The 21,423-nt window shown below is 42.3% G+C and overlaps 1 protein-coding gene across 2 annotated transcripts in view; it reads left to right on the top strand.

Annotated features, from left to right (window-relative positions):
* ROR1 (receptor tyrosine kinase like orphan receptor 1) overlaps nt 1-21,423 on the top strand; it is a 271,372-nt gene that overhangs the window by 236,540 nt on the left and 13,409 nt on the right. For both annotated transcript variants that reach the window (XM_050961985.1, XM_050961986.1), the window contains exons 5-7: nt 12,687-12,814; nt 13,923-14,240; nt 16,208-16,453. In XM_050961985.1, the coding sequence (XP_050817942.1) occupies nt 12,687-12,814; nt 13,923-14,240; nt 16,208-16,453 (692 nt within the window). The remainder of the gene's footprint in view (nt 1-12,686; nt 12,815-13,922; nt 14,241-16,207; nt 16,454-21,423) is intronic.

The raw sequence follows: 21,423 nt of genomic DNA, 5'->3' as shown, positions 1-21,423 counted from the left end.
AACTAGTTACACAGGGGAAGTTCCTTTCTCTCAAATTTCCATTTTAATTGGTGTTTAGTTTAAATTTCCTAGCCCAATGGCTGAGTGGAAGCATTCCGTACTGTCACATAAGAGACTCTGGCTAGAACTTACCCTCAGTCCATTAGGTATTGGGAGTGCTATGGAATCAAGGAGCCCATCTCAAAATGGATGGAAAATGAGTCTGGTATCATTCAGTTAAGACTCATTGCAGCCAGTTGATAGGAGTTCCATCAAATATTCCTATCTACAAGTCAATGTCCAATGAGTGTTTTATAAGTAACATATGTGTGGGATCATCAGAACTGTGAGAGAGAGCCCAGCATAAAGGTCTGATTGAAGACACAATGGTTAGCACGTATAATTTAATCCTATTTGATTAATCCTCAGAATCTTTGTATATTAGTTTTTCTTCTACATCCAGAATCTACCCTCCAACATAACCCTAAAATATCTTTGTCAAATAAAACATGATCACTAGGAGTTTCCTGCCATTTCCATAACTGCAAGCACATGATTTGCTGTTCATATTGAATCATGATGTAAGAAATCTGCCAGGAAAGATCCAAATACTATTACTAGTGCTGTTTCATAACCAGTTACAGCTGCTGCTCCTCTGAGAAAGAACACAGTTGCCTACCATGTTCTGTGCCTCTCCTGCTTGCAAGAATGTGATTTCAGTTTCTAGAAAGAGTTTTAGTAGGGAAGAAATTATTGTAAAGCATTTAAGAGGAGTGAATCTCAGATGCTAGAATTCCAGCTGAAAAAATGTCAATATTTAAATCAAATGCGTGAACACTAAATGTTTCTACCTGAGCATTTTCTAGGCAGCTGACCATTTTCTAGCATTTTCTCAGGTTACTGAGATTTTCTAGGCAGCTTTTTCTTTGCAGAAATGAATTATATAGATAGAGGTACTGTAAAACTTTCTAACAACGACAAAGAAAAACATACAGTAATTGCTAGTATATCCTTGCCAAGAGATTATTTGCGTAAGAAATATATTTTATTCAGCTTCCAGCACTGCCTTGCTTTCACTAGTAGAAAACACATCAGCTCTCACCAGTGATGTTTATGTCTTTGCACAAACCTGCCTTCTCTCAGCAGAAAAATGCTCTAAGGAGAAATGACTACAGGTTGGGGGGAGGGAGTGAAGTGTTAGGTAGAACTGAGTAATACTCAGAACAGTATGCTGGTGAAACTGTAAGAAATGTGAGTGACTGTGTCACTGTGTTTGCACAGGGCCAAGTACAATGAAGGCCCCAATCCTGATCTGTACCACTGTCCATTAAATAGCAGTTGGAACTCAAATTTATTTTTAGAGGCTTTATCTGCCCATGCATCTGAGGCAACATTTTTAAGGTACCTATCAGTGTAATGTGCAACAGTTAGCAGCGAAGTAGAATAATAAAGAAGCCACCTGTCATGGTAATATGTAAAATTCACTGAAGTTAGGAACCTGAGTATTCATTGGTACCATAGGCTGCACCCCCCCCCCGTACATTAATGATGACAAAACAGCAACATTATTCATTCCTGTTATTGGTATCCCTCTGTTGTAGTTTTCTTTCCTGGACATTAAACCATAACTGCCTTTGGATTTTAAATGGGTGTCTAAACTGGAACAGAATATATTACCCCAGATATCACTTTCCCTGAAATTGCAGTGACATCCAAGCCTGGACAATTCTTTTCCCTTTCCAAACTGAAATGAAACCCTTGCCTTTCTGAAATATTGTTATGAAATAGGACCAATATGTTCCCATTTTCTAAATTAGGCACAAGTAACTGTTTTGTGCTCCTTTGGAAAGTATGAGAGAATATTATTCATCTGTTTGCTTTAATGGATTCCTGCCAAGTAAAAATGTATAAATTTTATTTTATATAAAGTTGGAACAAGAATACAGATAAATTGTATGATGTAGTTAATAATGTAAAAATAAATTATGCAGGTTTAATCTTTATATATGGGTAAACTGTGCCATACATAATAATAAAAATACCCCATCTGATTGCCCACACAAATAATTATACAGTTAAATGGAGCAGATTTCTCTTTTCCATTCTGTCATTTCTTACTATTTATTATGAACTCAGTTCCTCTAAAGCAAAATATCCCCAGTCTTAGGTCACATGTATTCTGAAGTGTGTAACTTTTGGGAAATAAAATTAAGGACTAATTCTTAGTTACCATCTATTCCCACTTCTCCAAGGGAAAGGTGAAGAATGCTTCAATTGAGACAACCCAGAGTTCAAGACCTTTGAGGGCTCAGATCCTGTGGCCCTCATACAGCCAAACCTCTCATCAGTTTTATTGTTAGTTTTGACTGCAGTGGGAGGTTTGCCGATGTGAGGGGACTACAGAATCTAAGCCCTTAAAGCTCTTGAACTTTCTGTTGTCCCTCTTGAAATATTCTGCACTTTTCCCTGGGAAATTAGTGAATTAGAACATTCAGTCATCTGTGCTACTTTCCCATCAAGGCTCAGCTGCTTGGTATAAGTAACTCATATTAATGCCTGGGTCTGCTTAGTTTAGTGGTGCAGCAAGACAAAAATAATTCTTTAATTGTTTTTCTCTGTCGATAAACAGTGCCTCCAATTTGCAGATTTACAAGTGAAAAAAAGCAAATAGACTATATTTAAGGTTAAAGTCGTTCCATCTATCCACTTGGCATATCTCAGGGATAAATTCTGTTTCTTGGTTTTGCCCTCAAAACAGTTAAAAATAAAGCATTTTACTTTGCACATGTATTGTAGCTGTCTGTGTGTTTTTTGCACTGTCATTGTTGAATTTCACTGGCCATCATGTTGCCCATTCACCTACCTTTGTTACGTAGTTCTGAGGTAGATCTCAGTTTCCTCTAATATAACCTATATAATTTAGTGCTATCTGCTCATTTGGCCATCTCAGTATTGGCAGCCCAGCTGTCTAATCTAACTAACCAATTATGTATCCAAGCATTTACACCTTATTCATCACGCTAGTATCTGAGCATCTTAAAAAATGCTCAACACAATAATAGGCCTAGATTCCTCCTTACTTCTTCCAAGATCTTTGGGGTATTTTCTTCCATGTCTTCTCCTTCTCCTCTTCCACTTTTTTTCTTCAGGTACTGTCAGTAGCTTAAGTACATAGGTTTCCTACCTTCATTAGTGATATGATAAAAATAACTGACCCTCTTATGCTGGTTTCTATGTTTTTTCTCTTAATGCATTGGAAATCAGTAGTCCACACACCAAAAAAATAAATAAATAAATAAATCCTGAACCCTCTAACTCCAGTTTTTCTGTTGGTTTAGTAAATACATCTAAAGTTAACTCACATTAACATCTTGCTCTTAAAGCAACAGCTATTGTTAAAGCAAATCCCTAGATCTAGTTCCTTGCATTAAATTTGATGAAATGTTCTTGTTACTGAAATTAATGACCATATGAAAAACAATGCTTTATTTTAGGAGGTGCTTTAATTGGAGTTTGGCTATTTCTGGTACTATAGAAAAGGACTGGAATAGAAAAGGAAGTATTTAAAAAAACTAGCTTTAAAATACAAATCTGGATCTGCAGTGACATTCATATTTCTAAAATGGGGTTGGCAGACTTCTTGGATAAAGTTAAAAGATAACTAATCTAAATTCACACAACATCATTGAATAGAAAACAATAAATGGGGTGCTTAATATTGAGAACAGTTTGTCATTGAACCATAATAAAAGTTGGCTATTTCAGCCCATTTCTAGTTATTTTCTGCTATCAGCACATTAACGGGGTTTGTCTGAGGATACTAATAAAGGAGTAGTTGTTTCATGTCACAAGGTACACTAAAGGCCATTTAAAAATTCCCAGTGGCATCACACTGCAACAAAAAGCCAGTGAGGCAGTTTTGATTCAACAGAGCCATAGTGCAGTATGCTGAGCTGACAAAGAGCTTTCCAGTTATTTGTACTATTGGACTAACTTCTGTCCCAGTGCCCCAGTACAAACTCATTGATTTCAGTAAGAGGAGAATTTGGCCCTATATCTTTTTCCATTCACTCCCCCTTTGATTTTTATTTATTTTTTCTTTTTTTTGTTACATTTTAAACCATGTCACATCTTCATCTCAAATAAGAAATGACCCTTATGAAAAGCCCTTATTTATGGACTGCCTGTCTATGAGTGCCTGCTGCACTCAGTCCTTCTACTTCTTTTGGATGTTACTTACGCAGGGTTCACCTGGAAAAGGGCCAGAAAGTTATGAGGACTGAATGGAACTGGAGTCATTGACAGCTGCATAACCTTTTTAAGAAACAGCACCATGAATTCACATCACAAAGCACCTTTGCATTTTGACATCACGGTGATGTAGCTGAGCTATACTGGTGTTTAAACCCAGTGATGGATGGCTTTATAGTCTGAAACCATTTTGCCTCTTTGAATGTGCCTTTTTATTCTTCATAAGACCCTTGTGTAAGGAGCCATAGCTTCTAAGTGCCATTGGGCTTTGTTATCCTTCCTGTTTACATTTTTAATTTGTCAAACCCAGATGGAGTGAAACAGGATATCCCAAATAGGAGAAATTAGAGTAGGACAAAACTATAAAACATATTAACACTGGGAAAGCATCACAAGTGTCCCTTTGTGAGAAGCAGAGAGAGGAACCGAGAGCATGAAATATTCTGGATTGGTCATTTTCTGGTTTGGGGCTTTATTTTTTGTGTGTTGTGTTATTACATGGAAAGGCCTCAACTGGAGCATTGTATCCAGTTCTGGGCACCATATAACAAGAAAGATATGGACTAATAAGAGAGGGTCACAAGGAGGATGGTGAATATTTGTTCTCCTTAATTTCTGACGATAGGACAAGAAGCAATGGGCTTAAATTGCAGCCAGGGAGGTTTAGGTTGGACATTAGGAAAAACTTAAGCACTGGAACAAATTGCTGAGGAGGGTTGTGGAATCTCTGTCATTGAAGGTTTTTAAGATCAAGCTAGGCAAACATCTGTCAGGAATGGTCTAGTTATTTTTTAGTCCTGCCTTGGGTGCAGGGGACTGGACTAGATGACCTACTGAGGTCCCTTCCAGTCCTACACTTCTGTGATTATTATATGATTACAGCAAAGGCGGCTAGTGCCTAAGCTTGATATAAAAGTTGCCAGTGGAGAGAATTCTTTTTTTTGATCCAAAAATCAAAAGAAAGCTAATGGGAAAAGAATCCCAAGAAAGAGTAGTAATTTCTTTGCCAATGGTTCTCAGCCTTTTACATGCTGTGACCTTTCCCCAGGCCCATCTACCGGGAATCTAGTCAGGGCTACCCTCGTATCTACCAAGATGGGGAGGGGGAAGATGGTTGTGACCCCTCTGACATGTTTTCACAACTGTAAGCTTGCAAACCCATGCTTTGTATGATGATCTTGGGTGGCAGTAGAGTAGGCAGTGGAACATGTTGCATCGGCAATGTAAAGACAAATTTCTCCTCTCTACTCAGCATTAGAGATCTCTACTGCATGTTCTGTATTTGCTTTGCATACTGGACTTCTGTCACCATCAGTAGGAATTCCATAAATATAACGAGTGCAGAATATTCAAACGAAACCCATACTACAATTGAGAAATCTACAGTGCAGCTCCAAGTAGTGACTTTTACTCTTGGTCTTTTAAAATGCATGTGCATTTTTATTTAAATTGGAAAAGTGCAGGTCATTTTTCAGAGATACCAAGTGAGACATAAGGAATAATATGCAAGCAGCTATCTTTTGCAAGCTTTGTTCAATCAAATGTTACTGACACCTGAGTATAGTGTAAATTCAATACGGGGTGCTGCTCTTATATGTAGCTAAAAGTAATGACACATGGGAAACTCCAGCAGAATCCAAATGCAATGGGAAAATTCCAAGATAAACATCCATGCTTTTGCAAAAATATTAAAAGAACCAAATGGAAAGTCATTTTTTTAAAAATCACCTTACAGCAATGCAGGATCATGTGTCAGTAGTTAAAGTTCAAGCCTTTTCTTTTACTCTCCTGCTCTAAACAGACATGTGAACAACATATAAGTTGCCATTGATATACGGAGCACTGGAAGTAAGAGATGCAAAATCAACTATTTTTATGTATGTGTATGTGCAGCACCTAACACAATCAGACTCTGATCCTGACTGGGTCATCTGAGTGCTACTGAAATATTAATAGTTTAAACTAATAGAAAAGAAATAGAGGTGAAAAGTACTTACTGTAAACCAACTTCTGTAACTTCTAAATGCCAAATAAGCTTAAAAGCACTAATTCAGCTATGCACTTGAGCACATGCTTAGGTCCCATTGACTTTGACTTCAATGGGACTTAAGCATGTGTACGAAGTTAAGGTGTGCTCAAGTGCTTTGCTGAATCAGGTCTTACGGGTCTGATCCATCTCCCATTGAAGCCAGGATCCATTCTGTTGCTTTTCATGGAAATTGGAGATGAGGCCTCAGAAACATATTGTCATTTAAATAGTGAAGCAGTGATTAGATTACCAAAAAGGGGTTGAAATATGTAGAACCTGGAGTATGTAAAATGAATTGGTGATCTCAGTTCTGTTTCTAGTGAACAGATATTTGTGTCTTAAAGCCAACCATCACAACTTCTCGGTCCTTCTCGGTCAGGGGTGGGACTAGGTTTGGGAAATGTGTATTCAACAGCCGGTGTGGTCTTTGTTCCGTTGCTAAATAAATAGCTTCAGTTCCCAGAAACGTTGACACTGGACCTTTCCCCAAAGATGAGCTCCCTTCGGTCACAATTGAATAAGCTATAACTTTCCATGCTCCATAATGTAACATGTAATTTTTGTTTAAGTGAAAGAAGTTGGCTGGAACATAGAGTATGTCTACACTACAGGATTATTCTAATTTTACATAAACCGGTTTTGTAAAACAGATTGTATAAAGTCGAGTGCACGTGGCCACACTAAGCACATTAATTCGGCGGTGTGCGTCCATGTACAGAGGCTAGCGTCGATTTCTGGAGCGTTGCACTGTGGGTAGCTATCCCATAGCTATCCCATAGTTCCCGCAGTCTCCCCCTCCCATTGGAATTCTGGGTTGAGATCCCAATGCAAAAATAGTGTCGCGGGTGATTCTGGGTAAATGTTGTCACTCAATCCTTCCTCCTTGAAAGCAACGGCAGACAATCATTTTGTGCCCCTTTTCCCTGGATTGCCCTGGCAGATGCCGTAGCATGGCAACCATGGAGCCCGTTTTGCCTTGTCACTGTCACCGTATGTGTACTGAATGCTGCTGACAGACGCGGTACTGCAGTGCTACACAGCAGCATTCATTTGCCTTTGCAAGGTAGCAGAGACAGTTACCATCCCTATTGCACCATCTGCCATTGTAAATTGGCAATGAGATGACGGTTATCAGTTGTTTTGTACTGTCTGGTGCTGTCATGGGTGCTCCTGGCTGGCCTCGCTGAGGTCGGCTGGGGGCGTATGGACAAAAATAGGAATGACTCCCTAGGTCATTCCCTTCTTTATGTTTTGTCTAAAAATAGAGTCAGTCTTGCCTAGAATATGGGGCAAGTGTACTAGAGAACCAGAGAGCACAGCCGTTCCGTGTCAGAGCCCCAGAGATCCCGCAGAAATGATGAGCTGCATGCCATTCTAGGGGGTACCCCTGGAACAACCCCACCTGTTGCTTCCCTCCTCCCCCAACCCTCCTGGGCTACCGTGGCAGTGTCCCCCCATTTGTGTGATGAAGTAATAAAGAATGCAGGAATAAGAAACACTGACTTTTTAGTGAGATAAAATGAGGGGGGAGGAAGCCTCCAGCTGCTATGATAGTCCAGGTAGAACATTAAAGGGGGGGGAGAGGAGCACAGACTCCCGCTGCTATGCTAGTCCAGGCAGTACAGAATCTTTTCTTTAGACATGAAAGGGGGGGGCTGATGGAGCTCAGCCTTCAGTTGCTATGATGAGGATGGTTACCAGCCGTTTTGTACCATCTGCTGGCAATTACCGGGATTCATTCCCATTTTTACCCAGGTGCCCCCGGCCGACCTCACCGAGGCCAGCCAGGAGCACTCGGGCTGATGATGAAGACAGATATCAGTCATATTGCACCATCTGCCACCAAGAAGGGGATGCTTGTGTTCAGCGCTGCAGCACCCTGTCTACCAGCAGCATGCAGTAGACATAGAGTGACATTGAAAAAAGGCGAGAAATGATTTTTTTCCCTTTTCTCTTTTGGGGGGGAAGGGTGTAAATTGATGACATATAACCTGAAATACCCGGGAAAATGTTTTTGACCCTTCAGGCATTGGGAGCTCAGCCAAGAATGCAAATGCTTTTCGGAGACTGCAGATATTGTAGGATAGCTGGAGTCCTCAGTACCCCCACCCTCCCTCCATGAGCGTCCATTTGATTCTTTGGCTTTCCATTACGCTTGTTACACAGCACTCTGCTGTGGACTCTGTATCATAGCCTGGAGATTTTTTCAAATGCTTTGGCATTTCGTCTTCTGTAACGGAGCTCTGATAGAACAGATTTGTCTCCCCATATAGCGATCAGATCCAGTATCTCCTGTACAGTCCATGCTGGAGCTCTTTTTGGATTTGGGACTGCATCGCCACCCGTGCTGATCAGAGCTCCGTGCTGGGCAAACAGGAAATGCAATTCAAAAGTTCGCGGGGCTTTTCCTGTCTACCTGGCCAGTGCATCCGAGTTCAGATTGCTTTCCAGAGTGGTCACAATGGTGCCCTGTGAGATACCGCCCGGAGGCCAATACTATCAATTTGCGGCCACACTAACCCTAATCCGACATGGCAATACTGATTTCAGCGCTATTCCCCTCATCGATGAGGAGTACAGAAATCGGTTTAAAGAGCCCTTTATATCGATATAAAGGGCTTCGTTGTGTGGACGGGTGCAGAGTTAAATCGGTTTAACGCTGCTAAATTCGGTTTAAACACGTAGTGTAGACCAGGCCATACAGATCCATAAAGCATAATAAAGTATTACCAGAATCTAATCAAGAGTCCAGTTTTGAACTGTTAATGGTCGTCGATACAATAGATACACATGTAATAGTCCATTACCTCATAGGGCTTCTCTTGCACTATCTCAATTCACCCCCACTCCTTTTAGGCTGGGAGCTCTCAAAATGAAGTCCAGGTGGTTTTATAATCCTCTCTTTTTTTTCTCAGGGATGTGTCTGTCAGACTTCAATACTCCTGTTTCTTTCAATTGTTGATTTACTCCACTGCCCTGTTACTGACGCTCATTTCCAAAATACTGCAAAAGATTGCGTGCACCATTTGACCTGCTAATCCTGTTTTGTCTAAATGAATTTTCCTCTGGTCGCCAACATCCAGAGGGACGGCCTTTTGGATCCAGTCAGTTCCCTTTATCTGTAACCTTTATATACCTAAGATTAACTCTTTCTTAGAATCCTGTACCTTGGGGCATTGCAAACAGATAGAAATGTGTGTCCATACTCCCTACTCATTCACATTCCTTTCAGCATTCAGCCACTTACAATGGGTTAAATTTTCTTTAGTACAAGAGTGAATCTGAGAATGAGGTGGAGCAGCCTTGTTAATAAAACTTTTCTTTGGCTCTGAATTGAAGTAGTTTATACATCCATCAGATTTCTTTCTGGTTGTATGTCTCATTCCAATGCTTGATCACCTTCTAAAGGACTTGCTAACTTATCTAGTCCCTAGATAAACTCCAGTATAAATTAGAAATATGTGTGATTTGAGGGAGAATTCACCAGGAAAATCACCTCTAGAGTCCAAAATAGATGTTTGTTTCTAAATTATATTCTTTCTTTAGTTCTTCAAAAGTTAGCAGAGGGTCCGATGTGCAGAAAGAATAGTAAATATGGCAGGCGACCAGCTTAGCTTAACAGTGAAATCATTGCTGATCTTAAACACAAACAAGAAGTTTACAAGAAGTGGAAGACTGGACAAATGACCAGGGAGGAGTATAAAAATATTGCTCAGGCATGCAGGAGTGAAATCAGAAAGGCCAAATCACACTTGGAGTTGCAGCTAGCAGGGGATGTTAAGAGTAACAAGAAGGGTTTCTTCAGGTATGTTAGGAGCAAGAAGAAGGTCAAGGAAAGTGTGGGCCCCTTACTGAATGGGGGAGGCAATCTAGTGACAGAGGATGTGGAAAAGCTAGTGTACTCAATGCTTTTTTTCCTCTGTCTTCACGAATAAGGTCAGCTCCCAGATTACTGCACTTGGCAGCACAGTGTGGGGAGGAGGTGACCAACCTTCTGTGGAAAAAGAAGTGTTTCAGGACTATTTAGAAAAGCTGGATGAGCACAAGTCTATGGGGCCAGATGCGCTGCATTCAAGGGTGCTAAAGGAGTTGGCGGATGTGATTGCAGAGCCATTGGCCGTTATCTTTGAAAACTCATGGCGATCGGGGAAGGACCCAGATGACTGGAAAAAGGCTAATATAGTGCCCATCTTTAGAAAAGGGAAGGAGAATCCAGGGAACTACAGGCCAGTCAGCCTCACCTCAGTTCTTGGAAAAATCATGGAGCAGGTCCTCAAGGAATCAATTTTGAAGCACTTAGTGGAGAGGAAAGTGATCAGAAACAGTCAGCATGGATTCACCAAGGGCAAGTCATGCCTGACTAACCTAAGGTCTGAGGTCCCTTCCAACCCTGAATATGTTCTATGATTCTATGATTTTCAAAAGTACATAAGTGACCTAGGACTCTGAAGGCTAGATTTTTAAAGGTATATAAGTGCTGAAAGATGCAGACATCTAGTGAGATTTTCAAAAGTGTTTAGCTCCCACAGAAAACAAAGGGAGTTAAGTGCCTAGGTGCTTTTGAAAATCCCACTAGGTGCCTCTCTGCACCTTCAGGTGTCTGGATTTATTAATATAATGATAAGAGGTGAAACACCAGCTGAACCTTTCTCACCATGCTTCTATATTTTTTACTGTGAGACAGAGCATGAGAGTTGTGATTTTATTTTTAACAGAAAAAGAAGAACAAGGCACGAAAAATGTCATTAATTGTAGCTTATATAACTCTTCGCGTGCCAGGCATGCTTAAGCAACACAACTGTTCAATCCCTTTGCAGCCATTGCTCCATGAAGCTGAATCTGCAGCCCCAGTAATTTTAAATAAGGGAGGCCTGAAAGATGCCTGAGGCCACCTCCATTTTAATCCCATTAACTCCCCCAGGTCACTGGGCAAGACATTGGACAATCTAAGTAATAAGTTGTGCATGCAAGTGGAAGGCATCAAGGAGTCAAGTTGTAATTTGTATTTCCAAGCATCCAGTGTCTGTGGGAGAGAGGAGAAAAGTATCTTTGTTAAATGGCAGGCTGATTTCTTCCTATCTATGTCATAACCTGATGATTAATAGAATGTTTATAAAAACCTGCACCTAGAGGAGGATGGATTTTGCATGGTCTATGTATATATAGGGCTATATCAATGCCCTCTTTCTCCATTTGTAATCCATGGATAACTTGGATTGTACCGCCTCCCTGCCCCAGGATTCAAATGCCAGCATGAACAATAAGGGGGGTAGCCAGGTGTCTTGCTCATATATTAGTTAGGCATGATCTGTGTGTTGAGGTCTTTGTATAAATGCTCTGTCCATCTTTGCAAGTCTTCCTCCAATATCAGATTTTCTCAAAATGTGAAATCAAAAGGGCCACACAATGCAGCTAAGTGCTTTTTGCACACCAAGTGACCCACACAATCCTCTCCCTGATTCCTTCCGAAAAGGAATTGCATTACATGCCACAATTAGCTGTTGATTCTCTGTTCAAACTAAACACTGTCTAGTTTCTTTGTCTGAGGGTTGGTAACTTCCTTTCCTAGTCTTGTTTGAAGAATATTGGCAAATATTTTCACATCTGTATTTATGTATTAAATGCCTAAATACAAAGTAATTAATGAAGCAAATGTGTTTGTGGGGCTCCCATTCTAGCTCTTGCCCTGTTTTATGAACAATGTTTTAGCATTTGCTAAATGTGGAAGGAGCTCCTCCCCATTTATACATATTAGCTGTGAGTGCTGAGCGGTTTGTGATGTTTTACAAACCCTTCTGTTTCCTTCTCTGTCCAACGTTGCTTTTACTACTGCATTTAGGTTCAAATGATTAAAGTAGATTTGGAAAATGCTTTCCCAACATCATAGTTTCAGTAGTAGAAAGAGCGTCTCTGTTATTTAAAATAAATGTAAATCCGTTTTTTTCAACCATTCCCAGTTTGCTCTTCCGATTGTGACTGGATAGCATTCCAGAATACAGTCTTGCCCTAATGAAGAATTCCTACACTTAAGACCACCATTAGCCTGGGTTTTGACTGACAGGTAACATTGTGTTACCTGCATTCACAAAGATTGAAGAATAAATGTGTATGTTCCGTGTATTTCACTCTGTGATGCTTTTTCAGGATATTGAAAACCACCAACAGAATCTTTTACCATTATATTCAACCAGGATATGAAGTCTGTGCAATGCCCTCTGCACCACCTAAATACCATTTAATCCTTTAACACAGTCTTAAGTGGTGTGGCAGGCCATATGCAGGCTCTCTGCCCTGCCAGACAAACATAGTAGAACCCTCAAAAATACCTAGAATAATGTAAATGTGAACTCCCTCTAGTGACTTTTTGCTACTGATTCCATTTAAAATATGTTGTGTTTTAGCCTTTTGTGTGTATGATTGTTTTTAGTGACGAGTATGAAGAGGATGGTTTTTGCCAGCCATACAGAGGGATTGCTTGTGCAAGATTTATTGGGAATCGAACAATTTATATGGAGTCTCTACATATGCAGGGTGAAATAGAAAATCAGATTACAGGTAGGTTAGCATGTTGCCTCTAGCTCTCAGAAATACACACCTTTTTCCAGAGAACTGCTACAGTGTCTTGCCACTAACATTATCTTTTCCTTATATCCTCTTTTGTTACCTTCCCACTTGCTGTGAGTTTTCACACACACACACACACACACACACACACACACGAACAAGAGGTAGGTATAGGTCACATCTGGTCTATCTTGTGCTATGATCCCCAAGGTGAAACTGAGTCATTACTTGGTTGAGAGACTGTTAAGGAAAACCCCAGGTACTGAAGAAGGTTCTATAAGTAATTCAACAGGTGGCATTCTTGCCTCTGACTTAGTAAGGAACCGATGCCCCAGCAATGTGTGTGGGAAGTGCCCTGTGTGCGACGAGACATAAAGCAAAGGTCTTGATCTCTTGTAAAGACTTCATGGTACTTTCCCACAATTTTCAGTGTGTTGCCCATGGCCAGATTCCAGCCAAGCTAATGACTTTCCAGTGGTCTAAAACACTCCTATGGTTTTAATTGGATAGTGTACTTAACTTCGTACCATAAAGTGTAATGCAGTGTTGCCATGTGCTGTTAAAACATTGTAACACAGCAGTGATGGAAATGTTCCTTAAATATACAGCAGTTCATACACTCCATCAGTTTGTTTATAAAGTGATTTGGGATCCTTTGGGATGAATGATGCAATATGTAAATGTATAATATTTTTGTTGTTATGCATTCTGTAGAACCTGCTGTTCTTACCTAATGGGTAAAAGTAATCCAAGAATTAAAATAAATGAATAATAAATAAATAAAATTTAATTTGTAGTTTTGAGACAGCTTAAAATCAATGCAATGTAGACACCAAATGTAATTTCTTTTTCACCGAAATGAACATTATACCAACTATTAAAATAATTCTTATCCTGTATTTCTAGAATGTGCATTCGTCCCCGCTGGAATTTAGTGTTCTGAAATAATAGTTATTACTGTAATTCCTGAGAAAATGAGTTTGTTCTTCTTACTTTAGTAATTTGCCATTGTCAAATGTGTATGGATGGATTATGGATTATGCTGTTGAGCCTAAAACTCCTGTCATGTTAAGTAAAAATCCGTTTGTGTATCTTACAGCTGCCTTCACTATGATTGGCACTTCCAGTCACTTATCTGATAAATGCTCCCAGTTTGCCATTCCTTCTTTGTGCCACTATGCTTTCCCATACTGCGATGAGACCTCACCAGCCCCAAAGCCCCGAGACCTGTGCCGTGATGAATGTGAAATTCTGGAAAATGTCCTTTGTCAGACAGAGTATATTTTTGCAAGATCCAATCCTATGATTCTGATGAGATTAAAGCTGCCAAACTGTGAAGATCTTCCTCAGCCAGATAGCCCGGAAGCTGTAAATTGTATCCGGATTGGAATCCCCATGGCAGATCCTATAAATAAAAGTAAGTGAAAGTTGCTGACTTAGTTACCCGTGCAAGAATTATCAGATCAGCATGTAAAGGTTTTAAACCACTCTCTGCCCCAAAATGGGTTAGTCATGAACTCTGAAAACTCACAATGATTATAGTCTTGCATGAAGTTGGTGGAAGACTGAGCTGGTTATTCCAGAACCTACAGAAACTCACAATAACTTTTTCAATATTTTCTTAGATTGCCTCTGGATTTACGCTGCTAGCAATTTATTGGCTTCAGATTTTTTTTGTTAATATTAACTAACAAAAAGGATGGTTTCACTTGTGTCATGGTATAATTCCCCACTCTGAACCTTAGCGTCCAAAAGATGGGGTACCAGCATGAATTCCTCTAAACTCAATTACCAGCTTAGTACTTGTAGCGCTACCACCAACCAGGAATTCCAGTGCCTGGTACACTCTGGTCCCCTCAAAACCTTGCCCAGGGACCCCCAAGACCCAGACCCTCTGGATCTTAACACAAGGAAAGTAAACCCTTTCCCCTCGTTGCCTCTCCCAGGTTTCCCCTCCCTGGGTTACCCTGGAAGATTACTGTGATTCAAACTCCTTGAATCTTAAACAGAGAGGAAAATTCACCTTCCCCCCTCCTTCTCATTCACCTTCCCCCCCTCCCAGACTCTCCCTGAGAGAGAAAGTAATCCTAACACAGAGAGAAATTAACCTTTCTCTCCCCCTTCCCTCCTTTCTCCCCACCAATTCCCTGGTGAATCCAGACCCCATCCCCTGGGATCTCACACCAGAAAAAAAAAACAATCAGGTTCTTAAACAAGAAAAGCTTATAATTAAAGAAAGAAAAAACAGTAAAAATTATCTTTGTAAATTTAAAATGGAATAGGTACAGGGTCTTTCAGCTATAGACACTGGGAATACCCTCCCAGCCTAAGTATACAAGTACAAATTAAAATCCTTTCAGCAAAACACAAATTTGAACTCCTTCCAGCCAAATACACATTTGAACTCCTCCCAGCCAAATACACATTTGCAAATAAGGAAAACAAACATAAGCCTAACTCGCCTTATCACCTAGTACTTACTATTTTGAATCTATAAGAACCTGTATCAGGGAGATTGGAGAGAAACCTGGTTGCACATCTGGTCACTCTCAGAACCCAGAGAGAACAACAACCAAAAACTAACAGCACACACAAAAACTTCCCTCCCTCAAGATTTGAAAGTATCCTGTCCCCTGATTGGTCCTCTGGTCAGGTGACAGCCAGGCTCACTGAACTTGTTAACCCTTTACAGGCAAAAGAGACATGAAGTACTTCTGTTCTATTAACTCTTAACTATTGGTTTATGACAACTTGTAACATTTTAAGATCAATAAACATCTAAGGTCCTGGTGCTGCAACCCTTACACATGCAGGACATCCTTGCCTCAGTAGTTCTATATATTCTAATGGAACTGCTGATGTGATTAAGGACTAGTCAACATGATTAAGGTTCACAGGATCGGGCCCAGACTGTACTTGCCTAAGATGTTATTCTAAGGCATAACTACAGGCATTGACAGGAGCACACTCTTGGTCACTGAGTTACTGCAACATCAAATGTTTATATGTCCAAAATAAGATTGATTGATTGATTTATTGTGTTCCATGTATTCTCTACCTTTATGTTAAAATAATTAATGAGATTCAGGTTCCCACTGTAGTCTTGACTCTTCTTATGTATTTTTTATTAAAAAAAGTCAGAGAAAGCTGTTTTCATTACTAAAGCATAAGTTTTAAATCCTCCCAGGAATGTGAATGCAACACAGGCCAAGTGTTACAGCCACAACAAATTGAGACCCCTTACTCCTTGAATTTGGTTTCCAGGCCCCAGGTCAGCAGAATTGTGCTTAGTCTCCAGGAGGTTAATTATGCACTCCTAGATCAACTAGTGGTCAGTATATACAGTAGCATTCTGACTCGCCGCGATCAACTAATGTTTTTCAGATCATAAATGTTACAACAGTACTGGAGTAGATTACCGTGGGACCATCAGTGTGACAAAGTCTGGACGTCAGTGCCAGCCATGGAACTCTCAGTATCCGCACACACATACCTTCACCGCCATCAGATACCCAGAATTAAACGGGGGCCATTCCTACTGTCGAAATCCAGGGAATCAGAAGGAAGCGCCATGGTGTTTTACCTTAGATGAAAATTTTAAGTCTGAGCTTTGTGACATCCCAGCATGTGGTAAATACTCAACCGTCCCATTTTATTTCTAATTGTTTTTTAAAGGGAAAACATTGGAATTACTTCTTGAAGGAAAAAGTGTAACATTTGTCTGATCCATACAGTTGTGCTCCATCACATACGTTCTGTGTAGCTGTGCACAGAACGCCTTTGTTGTGTCTGGAAAGGGAGCTCTGGTAAAGAAGACTACATGCAGTGTTTGTACCTAAAGCCACAGCATCTGAAACAGGAAATTCCCCAACAAGGGAAACCTTACAGTTCTTACCGTGCATCTGGTAAGCAACTGAAGCAACAGCATGAAAATATTTTATTAGGAAAGGTTGTAAAGATTAAACCTCCTCAATGATATGTTGAAGCACAAGTGTTTCTAGCATGTCATGTGTTCTACATTTTCAAAGTAATTGTTAAAATTAATATCACTTCTTAGTGAACTAGAATTGGCTTTGTGGGCACTGATCCTAAATGCATTATAAAAATTGTTTCCCTTTGATTTATTTTTAATCATTTTAATAAATGCAAGCCTCACTTAATACAGGTTAGTCTTTGTTTAAAAAAAAAGGTTGGGTGGGTTGCAAAACACTTGTCAGCTGGGTTTTGGTTTTGATTTTGTAAAACTTCAGCACCTGGATTTAGGTTTTACAAACTCAGGGTTAGCTGAAATCCAGGTCCCATTTTATCTGAACTCCTGATATTTGGAGGTAGTGGGAGGAAGATCTGAATAAATAGTTCCCATTTTATTAAGTCTTCATTAAGACTAATAATACAGATATTCTGTAAAGAAGAACATACTGCTGCTTGCGGGTGCATGTTGGAAAACGCACCTAGCAATGAGCCTTATGACAATAGACTCTTGTTCTGGTAATTTGTGGTAAAAGGTTTCATGCAAATGATTATGTTGCACACAAGCGATGGCAATAATGATAACTTTCCCCTTGGAAATGAGGTGCTTTTTCATGTTCAGTAGCCAATCTTGAGTTAAAATTAATTTTGATTATGGTTACGAACATTTATTAAATCAAACTATCTTATGGATCGTATGCATTCTGGGTCTGATCAAAGGACATTTAAGTAAGTGGAAGGGTTTCCAATGACTCCAATGGGCTTTGGCTCAGGTTCGTGCTGAGATTTTTTGTTAAAAAGGGAACATATACATTACATAGTCAAAACTGTCTCTCTTAATAGTTGTAATGCCCTGTGTTGAATTCATATGGTGGCTGGCAGACCATTCTCTGTGAGGATTGCAAGAGTCTGGAACTTGCTCCCTTCTAGTCTAAAATAGCCCAAATTTGGTGACTTCTAGGGTACACTATAAAAGACATCCGGTTGATAGGATCTAAGGAGAAGGCTGAGGTTGTGCTTCCTAGATGATGAAGGGGTAGGTGTCTGGCTGGCCTGCCCACAAAATTCCTGTGGAAAGATTTTAATGCTGCTAAGGTTTAATTGTATTTACTGCATGATTAATTATATTAAGGTGTCTAGATCCTGAGACAGGGTCCCTATTTAAAATATAAATAAATAGAATCCTGTCAGGTGGCTGGTTGTTTAGTTAAAGGTGCAATTGTTAGGAGCTGTTCTGCATTTTGAAAATGTAAAGAGCTGTGTCGGTATGAAGTATTACTACTCAGCTCTTTTTGTACTTGCTGAAAAAGCCAATGCAGGCACATTTTAAAAATATCTTACACTCCACCTAATTGGGACCTTCTTAATTGGGAAACTGACTTAACTGGGATGACTCCCAGGGAACCAATTTAAGCCTAATGAGGCTTCATGGTAGTGACTGCTACTTAATAGGAATGGTAATTCCACTTGATTGGAACACTGCAGGGGATGAATTGGTGCCTATGCCTCTGTTTGTTTGTCTCCTGTTGGTTCTAACCGGTGCGTAAAGTGGTCTGAAAAAGGTGTTGGGGGTGGGGGGGCAGAGGTCTATCATCACCGTGACATCTGCCCATCCCCCTGCACAACAATTAACGTCCCCCACAACTCCAAAGCAATCCTGCCCCCATCAGTTTTGTCCCCAAATCTGTTCTGTCCCACTGCCACGTCACCTCCATTCCTCCTTCAGTTCCTGGGGCTTTTAATCCCCTTTCCCAGGCTGGGGAGGGACTGCAAGAGTTCCTTCTCCCCCTTCCCAGGCCAGGTGCTGCAAGGGCGGAGGAGGAGAGGCGCTATCCCCTTGTTCACCTCACAGGAGGGGAGGGGAGGGAGGAGGGAACAGAGCTACCCAGAGCTGCTGGGCTCTTTCTGCTCCCTCCTCCCCTCCCGTGAGAATGGCTTGGGCTTCTAAGGGGCAGGAGGGGACTCTGCCTGCTTCCTGCAGCAGCTCCAATTGGTTGCTCTTCCTCAGGAGAGGTAGGCAAGTGGGGAAAGCAGCCCCCCCCCCAGGTGCCCCCCCAACAGTACTGGAAACAGGCGCCCCTTTAGCAACCCTACTTCCTTTGTGGCCATTTTATTTCCCAGGTCTGCGACCCGTTGTGAGCGGCCCGCAGTTGATAAAGCCTGTGATGTCTTTGGCAGACAAATCTGCAGCATGGGACAATAATCCAAGTGTGAGGCTGTGGAGAGACAAGTGTAGGAAGCCTCGCCAGAGGATTGGGGGGAAAGGCTGGGTGTATTGGCACCGGTGTGCAGTAGCATGAAAGGACACATGAGGCAAAGCGTGGTATGGAGACTTCCTTAATGCAGTTGTGGGGGGAAGCAGGGAACAGAGGTGCCAACTTTCTGATTTCCCCTGAGGTGCTTGACCCTCCCCCCCCGCTCCACCCCTTCCCCCAAGGCCCCACCCTGCCTCTTACTGCCCCCCACCCGTCTCCTCTTGCCCCATTCCGCCCCCCAAGAGTGCCCCATCCTCACTCCACCTCTTCCTGTCCCCCTCCTCTCTCTCCCCCCTCAGCACCTCCTGTTCGCCACTGAACAACTGATCAGCAGCATGCGGGAGGTGCTGTGGGGGACGGAGAGGAACTGATCAGCGGGGCCCGCCAGTGGGTACTGAGCATCTGCCATTTTTTTCCCAGGGGTGCTCCAGCCCCGGAGCACCCAGGGACTCAGCGCCTATGGCAGGGACAGTTGCAGTCCTTGTACTAGGTGGGAGCTCCCTTCTAGCAGTCCTGGGGATGGAAGTCACTACCAAAGGAAGGGATGAGGCTGTGGATCAAGCCACCCCTCACCAGTCCATAGAGCCGGCTAGATGCATGGGGAACTGTTCCTCAGTCCCCTCTCCTCACCCCTTGCTGTGGTGTTGTGGCCCTCAGCCAGTGCCCAGTTGCCACAATCTGATGTGAAAGGAGCAATTAGGAGAAAGGCTGCAATGGCAGCGTAAGGAAGGGGAGAGGGGATAAGATGGCAGATATGGGAAGAAGAAAAAGAGCTGTGCAAAGTTAAATCTGAATTCATTTGAACTTTGCCACCCGCATGATCTGAACTGGACCCAAATTTCATCTCAAGTGTGCATTTAATTAGATTTGTAATAGGCATCTGTATGGCCCTCTCAGCACTTGCACAAATCCAGCTTTGAAAACACAGACACACTCAGCTGGCCCAGTGTCCACAGTAAAACGTTCCCTCCCAGCCTTTCCATAAACTACTAAATGCTACCCTGCCTCAGCCCACTGACTCCAGTGAATTCGCCCTCTCAGAAAAATCTAGGGCCTACAGGTCAAGAGACTCACCCGCTCAAAATGTGTATGATCTGCATTTGTGCCAATAAAATCCACCGTACCTGCCCTAAAAAAACACTGACTTAAAAGACAGTAGGACACACCAGGACTCCCGAAGAGAGATGATGGCCTTCAGTATGGCAGGGCGGGGCCTAAGGACATGTTAGAACACGGAGTCTTCCAAATAAATAGTTTTGTTTTTGTTTTTTTCCTGCCAAGCAAAGCGGGGAAGAAGAGAGAACACAGGTGAAAATGATCACAATTCTTGCTGCAAAAAGCAAGGGTGCCATTTAAGGGAGACAGGGGAGGGCTTTAGCCCCCCCTGGGTTTCGTAGGGGAGGTTGCTCACCCTAGCCCCAGACGGAGCTCTTAACTGCAACAGCTTGAGTGTGATGTGATGAATTCGGAAGCTGGGAGCAGCACAGCCTTTGGGGCAGGGAGTTTGTTTATAAACAGAGGCAGGGTGATTAAGATAACAAAAGGCTTATCATTAAATTAAATTAAATTAAGGATCCTGAAAGCACTGCAGAGCACTTCAGTTAAAAGACAGGAAACGAAGGGTAGGAATAGAAGATGAGAATGGAAAGAGGTAAATAGTGGTGTCTCTTAGGAGTCTGTACTGGGGCCAGTCTAAGGGCATGTCTTCACTAGCAACGCTGTGTAATCGTGACACTATACAGATAGCTGTCCCAGTGCTATAAAAAAAATCACCTCCACAGGGGGTATAGCTACCAGCGCTGGTGCACTGTCTACACCAGGGTGGGGCAAACTACGACTCGTGGGCTGGATCCAGCCCCATCAGGGCTTTGGATCCAGCCCGTGGGATTGCCACCCGTGGTGCCAGGGGCCCCACGCCACTCTTAGAAGCGGCCGGCACCATGTCCCTGCAGTCCCCGGGCAGGGAGGGCAGAGGGCTCCTTGCGTTGCCCTTGCCTCCAGGCTCCGCCTCCCCAGCTCACATGGGCCAGGAACAGGGAACCGCAGCCAATGGGCGCTTCGGGGGAGGTACCTGGAGGCGCAGCAAGGGCAGCGCATGTGGAGCCCTCCGCTTCCCCTCCTCCCCCCTTGGGGGCCACAGTGCTTCCTTGAGTGAGACGGGGACAGGGCAGGCAGGCAGGGAGCCTGCCCTGACCCCCCCAGTGCACGCCGCTGCCACCGCGGAGTCACTTTAGGTAAGCAGTGCCAGGCCGGAGCCCGAACCCCTCCTACACTCCGCCCTCCAATTCCCTGCCCTAAACCCCCTGCCTGTACCTTGCACCCTTCCTGCACCCAACTCCCTGCCCTGAGCCCCCTTGTACACCCACACCCTTCCTG

This window comes from Gopherus flavomarginatus, chromosome 7, assembly GCF_025201925.1.
Source record: "Gopherus flavomarginatus isolate rGopFla2 chromosome 7, rGopFla2.mat.asm, whole genome shotgun sequence".
NCBI classification, from domain to species: domain Eukaryota; kingdom Metazoa; phylum Chordata; order Testudines; family Testudinidae; genus Gopherus; species Gopherus flavomarginatus.
The sequence above is the reverse complement of the archived record's forward strand: the minus strand, read 5'-3'. Positions and strand labels throughout refer to the sequence as shown.